The sequence below is a fragment of the Falco biarmicus genome, chromosome 1, assembly GCF_023638135.1.
Source record: "Falco biarmicus isolate bFalBia1 chromosome 1, bFalBia1.pri, whole genome shotgun sequence".
Taxonomy (NCBI): Eukaryota; Metazoa; Chordata; class Aves; order Falconiformes; family Falconidae; genus Falco; species Falco biarmicus.
The window spans coordinates 119,498,644-119,511,172 of NC_079288.1; the positions used below are offsets into that span (position 1 = coordinate 119,498,644).

Consider the following 12,529-nt stretch of genomic DNA (forward strand, 5'->3'; position numbering starts at 1 on the left):
GACTGTATCTAATTCAGAAGGCAAGAACTGCAAATTCGAGAGCTCTCCTGTGCAATACTCAGTTATTCCAAAGCACTGAGTTTTACTTCTTATTCAGAGCGAAAAGTGCAGAACAGCAACTAATTAAGGTCACTTTTTTCAGAAGACTGCATCTTTATGGAGACCTCTGTCCAAATTACTGTCAGTTTTAAGCCTCATAAGTTTCAGATTTGATGTGAACAGAGACTAAGCATCAAAGAACCACTACAGGTCTACAAATGCCCACTTTGAGTATCTTGCAAGATAGCCATTTGTACCTTACAGCTGTCATAGGCCTATTTCTTTATCATTAGTACAAACGCAGTTAAGTAACACATGCCAGAAAATGCCCCTCTTGCTCAGCAGACAACACAGTCTTCCAAACACTGAATGACAAAGCACACTTCTTAAAGCTGGAAGGACAGGCTGACAGGAAGGCATCTGCCACAGCAAGAAGCATCCACAAAAACGAATAGCCTGAAAGCGCATCCGTTCTTTCATGCTAAGAAGACTTCTTAACTGCCACAAAAAGGTGGCACACAATAGTGCTTCATTAGCTCAGCTCAGCAGGTTCTCCATTTAATTAAAATGACTATAATAAATCCTACCTGTGTCCCTACCGACTGCCTCGAAGTTCTCTCTTCCCCTCCCCTGCTGAGCCCTAAGCTGCTGATACTACAGGTGTGTTCACCCCAGACGTGTGCAGAAGAACAGGAGAAGAACATAGCAAAAGCAGCGACCAGGTAAGAATGCGCAACAATACACGCCTATGTTTTGGGGAGGCAATTCCTCCCCTTGTAACTTCCTCCACACATACACAATTCCACCTTTAAGCCTCTTAGCATGACATTTCTAGAATTACATGTAACAATTCTCCTTCACGATTACATAATTTCTGAATTCATCCCACCCTTCAATGGTGAACTCTGCAACAACTTAACAAAGCAATGTCCGTCACTGGAAAAAATCCAAGCTCTTATCTTTAATGGTTTGGAAAAGCTTCTGTCACCACCCTTGCACACCCCCCGCACTGTGCCCCCCCAGCCACCATACCTGGTGCACGCAAATATTGCATTTGTCACAGAACACCATTTCATTGCCATCTTCTCCATCTGGAGACTGACAGACGTCACAGACAACATCTTCATCATATTCAATCCCAAGTCCTTCTTCCGTCTCGATAGCATGATTCATGTTATCATAGCATCGTTGTTCAAACTCCTCTATGACCCTTTCCATTGTGTACTCATCCAGTTCAGGCATCCCTGGGAAACAGGAGTTGTTACTTATTTAAAGGAAAGAGCGACAACCAACAGTCACACTCAACTCCAGCTGCTTTTTTAACAGCTGAGTACATCCAGCGCCAGCCCCACACACACACATTTCACTCCTATACAGCCTGCCTATTCCAGCATAAGATAGGGAACATATAAAAAGATAGGGAACATATAAAAAAAAAAAGGTCTTCTTACAACAGTATTAAACTGATAGAAACACAGTATGCAAACCAATCTTGCAAAATCCTGAAAAACACTTTCACAAACTGATTCTGGCTTCCTGGTCTTGTTCTCATTTTTCCTTCTGGGACAGCACCGTCTATAGCTTTTACTTCAATTTTGCAATCCAGATGTTGACTCTTTGGTGAAAGATTTGAGAGTGTTTTGATGGAGGCAACGAGGGGAAATCAATGACAAAATCTCCCATGATCCTTGTAGTTTACAAATTTGTAGTTTCTAACAACAGTTGCTTGTTTTTTACAAGTTCCAGCCCAACAGGGCCCTAACTGAGGTCTCCATCAGACCCTGCTACATCAATAAATGAGTTTGTTTTAATAAGTGAAAAAAACCAGATGTAATAAATCCACCATCAACTCTGGGACAATGAATAAATGCAACATCTGATCTGGGATTTGGTCTTTTCAAACAGCATCCACCACAAAATTATTCACGACACCACAGCTACAGGCGATTACACTACAGCATTCTAGAATTCAAATTTGTTCATTATATTAAATTACTATTTTAGACCTGAAAAAATAACTATCCTAGAAGCAGCAAGAAAAATATCAAAAAAAGAACATGGTGCTTCCCCCTCTCTGGCTTCCATCTCTCACTTGCCGTGACAACGAGCTGGCTGTGTTGGTACTACACCAACCCTTGCCACAAGATGATGCCCCACAAACACCTGTGAAACCAAGAAAGCTCTACTACTGCAAACAACCATTTTCCTTTTGCAAAGTCAGCTTAGCGCAAGAATTCCCATACACTTAAATCACTACAGCGAAGTGCAGGCTTGATATCCCACTTTTGGTCCAATTCCCAGTACCTCAGGTTTACTGTGACATACAGAAGAGGCAAATTAGTGATGTGTGTTTTAACAAGAAAATCCTCCTTTTGACTCTCCCTGTAAATAACTGAGCCACAAATTCCACAAAACAAAGAAGAAAAAAACCTCTCTAGCTCCCCCAGATCAGAAGGCAAACACTCTACAGAAGTATTTCAAAAGTACTTCCAGTTTCCCTGAGACGTAAATCCTCTCACGGCAGAGATCAATGCATCCGATACTACCCAAACTGAGCAGCTGGAATGCAGCAAGAGGGAAGAGCCAAAATCCCGCTGATGAAAGAGAGCGAATTTTGCCCTGCAGCCCAGAAACACTGCACCAGCAAAGCAGATGCTGGCAGGTTTTAGACCAGTTTGCAACTGAGTTCTAACCTCACGATTGCTATCACTGCATAAAAAAAGCCTAAGAGAGATGTCATTGACTGTGCATTTATAAGGGTTAAAAAAAGAAAATCAAGGGGCTGTGGCTTCAGTTCAAATGTTTACATTCATTCTTTTAAAGACAGAATATACGTTTTCAGTACCTGAAGTACTGCAATGGGTATCAGAGAAACCATGGAATTCATAGCTGCAGGGATGCCGTGAAGGAAGTGTTACAACTGCAGATCAGGAAATATTTCACTTTTCAGATGGCCATTAATATAGCTGTTGAGCGCAGTGTCTGACAGAGCACCCAGGCGTGTGTTTCAAGACCCACAATGTACTGCCTGGCGCTGACAGGACCATTTCCTTCCCTCTGCCTACAGCAAAAGTGTGTGGATAAAGACTTAAAGCAAACGAACTGCAAGAAACTACAGCAAACCATAACATCAAAGATCAGACCTGTCAAATTCTAGCCGTTCCTTGTTTCATGGGCAACGTGTGCTTTTGAAGGTTATGTTGGTGTAGCAGAACGGCTACCACAGGGCTTCATGCACAGCTACTAACCGGCACAGTGACGAGCCTCCCCTGTGCCCTTTATCACTACTGCTACCCGCACCCCAGCGCTAGCCCTCCTCTGCTTTTGGCAAAAGACAGAGGGGATTATCTACACTAGATAGGTGGGCGTCAATTACAAATCCTAAAAAGTATTTTTAATTTTTCTTCGAAGAAAGCTAAAGGGACTTGCTGCTGCTGTTCTCCTGAAGGTAACTGGAAAGGGAACTTAAAATTCTTGAATCATAAACCGTTTTGAAATCGTCTAAGCCCAACGTTCAATTTGAGCAAGCCTGACTTGAGGGCTGGAAAAAAGGCTTGGGTAACAGACCAGATCAAGGCTGGGTCATCAGTTTCTCCCATACGTGGGTTTAAAAAGGAGAAACTTTTAAACAGTTATAAATGGTCAGTTTGTGATGTACTAGGTCTTGAGCCATGCCACGTATGGGCTACAGCCCGGTGAAACCCATACAACACAACTCAAAGCAGGGAACTTCCACAATGCCAGGACAAAAATTGACAGTGTTCAGCAACACATCCAAACCTCTTCCATCTGGCACAGCACCTCTTCCCTTACCCAAACAGGGTGTTAGAAGTTCTGTGCTGGCTTACATCCTCTACAGTTCCAGTATCTTCTGGATACTGCCTGCCCCTTCCCACACACAAGCCATTCTGTAGAAAAGGGAACAGTTGGCTCCCCTTGTGACAGCTCCTCTTCCCTCATCAGAACTGGAGGACGTCGTCACAGTAAGGTTTGGGAGGTTGCGCCAATAAATCACTGCAGGAATTCCTCACTGCCTCATTCCCCGCGCAGTTCAGCGACACAGGCTCTCTAAACCTCCCAAGACGCCTTGTCTACCTTCTTCACATTGACCACCACCAGCTAAAAAGATGGTATGGATATGCGAAGCACGGAAACATAAATAAACCAAAAAAAGGACTAAGTGGAAAAACTACCTGAATGGTCTGTCTGAAGTCCTCTTCAAGGACCTTGATGGCAAAATGGGAACTTTGTGAGAATTCCCTTGTGAAATGGAAAGCAGCAGAGGAAAGAAAAACCATGTGGCCAGATTCTGGCCTGGTCTAAGCAGATACAACTGAGCAGTTAAGAAAGCACGTATCTCAGGGCTTAATCACATCAGCTCTGGTTTCCTGCAGCTACCCCAAATCATTTGATTACTACGTTTTCATACCTCTATCATCTCTTCCCACATGCTGCCTTCCCTAAACTTATTCTTAAGTTTACCAGCTTTAAAAAAAAACACAAAAGCAACAAAAACACAAGCACTGATTGCTCACCCATTTCTTTGAATTCTTCATTGGCAAGCTGCAACCATGCTACGTCCACATCATTGAGATCGTAGCGACACACGCTGTCTGCTAAGGTTCGAATGTCAACATAGCCCAGCTCTGGAGGCTCCGAACCTGACGAAACAATATACTTCCTGGGACGTGTAAACGTGACAGTTTTTGTCTCGGACACAATCCTAAAACAAACAGACAAGCAGACATCAGGTACGCTGGGTTGCTGAGAGACCTGTTTCTAGTGAATTCAAAATGCCTCATTCTGAGTGACTAATGATCATCAGCAATCATCTAACCATCTAAGCAATCACCTTGCACCACTGAGATGGGAAGAGAAAACACTACAGTGCACGTTCATAACAGATTGGCAGTATTATAGGAAATTAATTGGAGTTACCTAGAAATCCAATTCATTACCAGAATTCTAAATAAAATGCAAAGATTGGAGGACAGAGCTGTGCTTTTATCTGAAATTCACACTTGTTTAAAGATAGAGTAGGAACACTGTATGTTATGTAGTGATGGCTGCCACATGCACACGTGTTAAACTGTTTTAAGACTTCTTTTAAATCGATCTGTTTAACTACGATACCAAGAGCAAGACAAATCAAGGGAAAAGTAGTATTTCCTGCTACATTTGAAGCTTGCTTCCTTATGTTTCTTCTGGGTATGTGTGTGCGTGTGTGTGTGTGCGCGTGTGTAGCTAGGGAACTGCCACCTTTGTGAAATTCAGAAGACCTTTCAACAGAAAACCTGAAATTTCCTCTAGCTTCACCTTCACTTTCCCAAGCAGATCCAAGCTCTGGCACCCTGGGTCTGCATTTCCTCTTTCACAATCACTAATGTCATGCTGGACCATGCACAAATATTAATCAGCCACTGCTGAAACTACCTTCTCTCAGGGTTTGGAGGTTCCAGCTGGCCAACAACCAACCATGAAAGTGTATTTTAGCTGCAAGCCAGCTGAAATTTTCTTCAACCACAAGCACTGGTTCAGGAAACAGTAAAGTACCTACAGCACATAACTTGTCCTGGGTCAGATTCCTGCAACGCTGCAACTCTGCAAAGCTGGGAGGTGGGAGCAAAACTGCCCAGTTCACAAAGGCCAGCAGTCATTCCACGTGCAACCTGGTGCCTCCAAACAGCAAGGTAACTCTGGCAGTCCATCTCAGCAGAGGGCACTGCACCTTCCCTTAGCTAGCTGCACGCGCTGAAATTCAGTTTGGGTGAAACCCACTTCATGAGGTAAGGCTGGTACCTCCAGAGCGACAGGCCACATGCCGCCGCATGACTGCCTCCTGCAGCACCAGTGCTGATGATTTTTTTGGTGCTGCAAGTGCTACAGGGGAAGGCAGCACCACTCTGTGTAGACACAACTTTCTGCTGGGAACAGCCTAAGCACCACAAGCAGGACATACTCCACCTTATTTTGCCACCACCAGAGGTCCAATGTGAAACTCCACCTCCTGCCAGAAGACTGATCTGCCGCTGTATCTGCACACACAGATCTCAGTAAATCTTCTGCCTACTTCAGTCTGCGGCACAGCCCTACATCTTCCCCTCCTCTACCTTCTTTCAGACAGCAACCTGAGAAACAGTGGACAAGAGCCAAATGCTGAATTTGGGGCTTCTGAGGTGCAGAAGGGGACTGTGGAAGAATACAAATCTGAATGATCTCACCAGCCTAACTGCACTGCCCAAACTGTTCCTCATCATGCTATATAGTATTAAAATACTACAGACTACGACATCTCACAGAGACTTTACTTTAAACTGGGAACTCCTTTCTGAATCTTCTGTACCACAAACTCCTTCCCAAGTACCTTTCCATTCGGAAATCATAACCTCTGGGCAGCACCCTGCACATGCTGTCTAAATACCATTGTAGTGGCTCAGAATAAATAAGCACAGGTGGTTTGGCTTTAAAACAAGCCACTTCCATCTATTTCTGTGATAGGAAGTAGGGTTTTTTTTAGAAAAAAAAAAGCAACAGTTACTACATACCAAAAAACACATTTAACTGAATGATTCATCTGAACACAAGCCTACGCTGAATCACCACACACACTTGCTCTTTTCCCCACCCCTCTGAGCCTCTTCTTGCTGCCCTGACCAGTCACTACAAGACCAAAACCTTTTATTTGCTATTATGTACCTCAGTAGCAGCAGCTATCCGTACTGTAGTTTGCTTCTGTTCTACACCAGCTACAATATGACTACGACTGATTCAATTTACAAAACATCTCCCTCCCCTCCCAAAGTTAGGCACAAAACAGCTCCAGCACTCCAGCGCCACTTGAGCAGTGCTCTCCAAGTGTTTTATGAGGGAGCAAACAGGATATAAATCAGGGATCCAGAGGGCCACTGACCAGCAGGTGCTCACCAATAGGACCATACAAGATAGCTCAGCTACTTAAAAAAAAAAAAAAAAAAAAAAAAAGAGTGGTACCTCCCAAGCTGATACCTACAACTGTGGGTACCTTCTTTCCCCATCTGCTTTAAGATTTTAAACTTGGAGCAATGTCTCTGTTGGCCATTGGCAGAGAAAAGCTCTCTCCTAACTGAGTACCTGCATCTGACAGAGCCACCAAACCACCCCCCTGAAAGATACAGCGTGGGGATCCCCTGGAAGGTCTCCCTCTGCTAAAGCCCACAGGTCTCCTGGCCCTCCTGCAGCCTTGCGAGATGCTTGAAAGAGAAAGCAGTGAGGGGAAGACAATGTCAGCACACAAGTACAACGTGCGTGCATTTAAGTAGGGACTGGGTGAAGTTAGCGTGGAGCAGGAAGGCTACGAGCGCTGCGGGGGAATGGTATGCTCTCTCACATTCTAAACTGCACGGCAGAGGGGGAAATGCTGAGTGATCTTGGAGCTTCAGGTCCAATCCTTCAGAAGGAAAAGGAAGGAGAGGATTTACCTGATGCACGGCTAAGTCCCTCATTGTACAGACCTAGTGGGGCTGTGCAGCCATCTGCAGGTTGCTGCACAGAACATAAAAAGTGCAAACACTCCTGTAGTCCCCCTACTCCAAGGTTAAAGCTGGCAGATGCAGACCTAGCAGAAGCAGTGTAGTAGCATCATCCAGATTTACTGTACATCAGAGATCGGGCTGTTCTGGCCCCACCAGCACTCATGGGTCATTCGGTAATACCTTACAGGCCAGCCTGGACTTACTCAAAGAGATCTAGTATGATGAAATGGCAATAATCCTTGTTCTTCTCGCTTTCCCCAACTCCAACCCCAACTAAGCATAGGACAGATTGATGGGCTGCAGCACACACCTGCCCATACTACTGTACTCTTTAATTTGAAACAGAAAATAGTATCCAAGCGTAACAAACAAGGTAGAGAAAATAAGTGTTTCTTGGGTAAGAGCTAGAAAATCTCACATTACTGTATTTAGTTACATGTACATCTGGATGGTTCCTAAACAGCTGAAATGTTGTACATCAATTTCCTAAGTTAGTAAATGAAACAAGGAAAAAAAAAAAACAACAAAACCAACCAAAAACCAGGTGAAACCAAAATAAATTCTGTATTTTCTCTAGCCTTAAGTTTGGCTTGTCTTAACTGTTCTTTGAAAGGAAGCAGTGGCTTGGAACTAAGCACAAGAAGCATCAGACGAGTGCTCTCCCAGCAATGCTGAGTGAGGTCAAGTCTGGGCTTAAAAACAGAAGCTATTTTTAAGGTTCTGTCATCACACTCCATCCTAATGTAATGCCAAAAGTGATTCTCTGATATTCATATTTCAACGCATTGCCAGAACAGGCCTGACTTGACCTCTCTGACCATTCAAAAAGCTGAGGCAGGTTGCACTTCACCTCTCAGAACCTAGACCTTTCTAGCTAGACACTGTGGAATAAAGCTCAAGAAGCCAAGGCAATGTAGACATAAGCCGCTAGCATAAACGTATGTGTATTTGTTTACATTCCTCCAAACTATACCTGGCTACTGGTTGTGGGATGGTCCCTGGGCTAACTGGCACCTGAACTCCCTTTTCCCACTCCTGCCTCCAGGGGTCTGCCAGCACATAGTATTCATCAGGGTTCAGCTGGAAGGAGTCATGTAACTTCATGGCAGTGATCAGGTCCGTTCTGAACACCTGCAAAGAGAGTGACCAAGAGAGAAAATAGAGACACTGACATTTGATATTTACACTCTACGATTCGCAGCTTCAGGGTAACCATGGAGCACAGCGTGTAACAAGGTCACTGTATCACCAGTGCACTAACCCAGCCCACTGCAGGACAGAAGTTTAGGTTCATTGCAGGGAACAGAGGTGGCTGACGGTGCAAATCCTGATCAAATGACTCCCGCAAACTCCACTACAAGTCCTGGTGCTCCCCCTGCATCAAAGGTAGAACGCTGAAAGGTGCTATCCACTTTACCTCCGACTTGGCTGCAATAAAAGCTGCAGGAGCTCTGAGTTTTAAATCAACAGCACAAGGAAGACTCATTTTTGCTCTAAGGTTTTTGGTAGGGTTTTTGGGTTTGGTTTTTTTTCAATTATTGGAGCTCTGACTAATCCAAAGACATTCTAGAAACTCCCTGTGGTAGAAATCAAGGCGTGACTCTACCATGACCAGCCACAAGAGGAAATTCTAAGGAGATGACTCTTTGTGCAAGTATTTAAAATAATAATGCAAAAGATCAAATAAAGTAAGACCCAAACTGGAATTCTGGTAGCAGCTCCCTGTTCAGTACAGGTTCTTGTTATTCCATCAGCTACAGACACCTCTGCATGGTAGCTTTAGTTTTACTTTGCCTTTTCAAAGGCATCCACCTCTCAAACAAGCAGGGTGTTTGGCAACTTTTGGGTTAGCAGTCATGAATAAGCGATGCTGTCTTCAGCAAGCTGTAGAATGACAAAAAGGGATCACTCTTGCAGCGGGCATGCTGTGGTACTGTTGTGGCAGCTTCTGCCTGGTTGGCCACTGCCTGTCAGCACTGCAGAAAGTCAAGGCATCAAAACTACAAGCCTGCGCTTGCTGACACCTCTTCCAGCTCTCCCCACCCTGCTCTCCCTGTAAGGCAAGGCTGCTGTAGACTACAGTAACTGCACTCAGTACTCTGCACCTCCAGAACCATAAACTTTTAACTACTCAATGCCACGTTCAAAGGAAAGGGTTAAAAAGCAACCAGGTGACAGAAAATAAGCACCACCAGGACAAGACAAAGATAAGTAACATCTTAAGAAAAGTTCGCCTGCAGACTTCGCAGTTTGTGGTGGGCAGTCCACATCCACCCAGAGCCACGTTGCACAGTTACAAAGGCAAAGACTGATCATCAGGGCAGCGCTCCTAGATTCTCTTACTGAGCTGCTAAGGGGGCAAAGTAACACAACCTCCCAGCCCCAAACCAACAGCCACACTAGTTTACATTAGCTCCAGCCAATTGTTGCGTACGGCTGAGGAAGAACCAGATCTAGACTGAGTGCTAATTAGGCAGGCCTCCCCAGGACAGCAGTGTCTGTCACGCACTATTCACAGACCTGAAATCTCAATAGATTCCCTACGATTTGGGGGGAAGTATTTTAGGGAAACAGTGAACCTGATGGCTATTTATATTTCTTAGAATATTTCACAGTGTGATTTGCCTTACCACACTGCACATCTTGAAGCCTCTTCTCCCTCTCAAAACACACATACTACCCCACTTCCGTCTCAGTATGTTCCTGTTTCCACTCTGGTTTTGTCATAAAAATAGCATAAAATCATGACATTTTTCTTAACACTTGTCTTGACATGTTCAGAAAAACTGCCAACATTAAAAAATAATAATACTACCATATGAAGGAAAGGGTGAAGGCAGGTAATGAAATATAATGAAATGTTTTAAGCAATCCAATTGTAAGTCCTGTGAGGCTCCAATTAAGAAATTATAAATAAGCCACAAAGTAAACTGGCTCACAAAACAAACAAGCACAGCGGGCCAGGGGATTCTGCACTTTTAAGAGATCTGAATTAAAGCAATCAAATGTCAAATGAAAAGAAGACTAAAAATATAAAATGGGACACAAAACTTGCTCAATCTGAGAGCCAAAGTAACTCAGGCTCTCAGATAAATTTGTCGCAAAACTCCCCCAGAAGCAAAGCTAATGCAGCACCTGACAGCCAAGAAACTCCTTCCCAGGCCAGTGGCCCTGTGACACCATTCTTTCTGCTCTAATTTCTGATGCAATCAGACTGCCTGGAGCAAAGCAGAGCTTACAGAAGTGCTGGCTCTCAGAAGCACTGAACACTTCAAAACTAAAGGGTGAAACCCTGGCCACGCTGAAGTCGATTGGAATTTTGCCACCAACTTCAATGAGACCAGGATTTCACCCGGGGAGTTTAGCAAGTGTCACTTTTCTGCCAGCACACTTATCATCAGAACAGTGTTGTGGCAAGCAGAGACAATGCAAGTGGAGGGAGGAGGGAGGGAGCGAGGGAAAAGACTGTGAAACAGAGCTGAAGGGAAGTATATGAGAAGTCCATCCAGGCTCAGAAAACAGGAGAGAGCAGCACAAAACTGCAAAGATTCTGACAACAAATGCAGGAAACGGAGAGGAGAAAACAGAAGAACACAAAAAACCCAAGAGTAAGATTCATAATTATCTCAGATTATTTCCTGATAGCCTTTCATAACGTAGTTCTCAAAACTGGATCTATGAGGCTACTTCTAAGGGATGTAACTAAGGCAAGCAAATCTACTACCAGCAAGAATAAATTCACCAGGAGCCTCTACAGTCACCAAGAAACCCAGAAGGTTTTCAACAGCCAACAATCAAAAAAGAAGACTGGAACTCACCAGTACTAGGTGTAGTTCACACTGAACAATGAATGGGATTCTTGTGAAAACTCTTCTCCAGGACTTAAGTCTACTGTCATTGGGGAGAGGAGTAAAGCACATTTCTTCTCAACATCACTCACTCAATAATGCACCAGAAATAGCTGTATTGCACAAGCATCTTAAATTAAGAAGTTCCATCTCCCAAAGTTAACGCTTTCTTTGCAGCCTCTACAAATTCCGCAGTGTAGTATTTGCCTGCAGATAGGGAGATTCAGCAAGAGTATTTCCAAAGAACTGGATCGCATTTATGTGTTACTAACAGTTGATCCATCCTGGAAAGTTCAAAGACTTCTATCACCCTTGATACAATTTCCTCAAAGCACTATGCAAGACAGAACTGTCAGGAAGCAGATTTCTAGTTTGACAAGCACTTTAACAAAGATCACATACCAAGACCCAATACCAGCTATGAAATAAATGCACCTAATGTAAACTTCCACTGTTCACAAATCAAGCTACAAATAAACCCCGACGCTTAAAATACCAGAAGACAGACTCTGCAGCTACGTCGAATGGGTGTCAGACTATAACAAAATTCGCAGATAGAAACTGGTGCTGGCAGCGGCTGTGCCAACAGCAGAACTCCCTCATCTCCTGGCACATAAAAAAAAAAAAAGAAAAGAAAAAGAAAAAGAAAAAAGGCGGTGGGAGGTGGGGGGCAGATGCCAGCTAAAATGTAGCAAAAAGAAAAGAAAATGTGAATCAGAAGAAATGGATACATTACCAGAATATGTATAGGGCTTTGTATTTGACAGATGTAACAAAATGCAAATCAAATTCCAGAAATACCTCAGAAGGTTTTCGATCTTCATGTCTGGAACACGAAGTCCTCCGATGTCGAGATCTGGAATGCTGGGACCAGGTGGACAGACCTAGGATAGAGAAATGATCACTTGCAGACACCCCTGTCACGTATCCATGAAAGCCTTTGCTCTCTCCGCTCACCCGAGGCAGCCAATGGACCTGAGTGGGGCTGTGTGAGTAAAGCAAGCCAGAGTCGGGTTTCTGTGACAAACCTGCAGAAGGCTCTTTCAAAACAAACTAGAAAATAGAAGTTACTCAGTTGTAAACTTGTATGATTATTCTTTTGGTTTTGTTTCATTTGTAATTTTCTACTGA

General features: G+C 43.9%; 1 protein-coding gene across 11 annotated transcripts in view; it reads right to left on the minus strand.

The window, feature by feature from the left end:
• JADE1 (jade family PHD finger 1) overlaps positions 1-12,529 on the minus strand; it is a 48,685-nt gene that overhangs the window by 12,501 nt on the left and 23,655 nt on the right. For 8 of the 11 annotated variants that reach the window (XM_056323940.1, XM_056323973.1, XM_056323993.1 and 5 more), the window contains exons 3-6: positions 12,200-12,282; positions 8,524-8,681; positions 4,575-4,762; positions 1,072-1,283 (exon numbers count right to left, since the gene is read on the minus strand). In XM_056323940.1, the coding sequence (XP_056179915.1) occupies positions 1,072-1,283; positions 4,575-4,762; positions 8,524-8,681; positions 12,200-12,282 (641 nt within the window). The remainder of the gene's footprint in view (positions 1-1,071; positions 1,284-4,574; positions 4,763-8,523; positions 8,682-12,199; positions 12,283-12,529) is intronic. The other 3 variants (XM_056324013.1, XM_056324023.1, XM_056324031.1) reach the window with 1 other exon arrangement.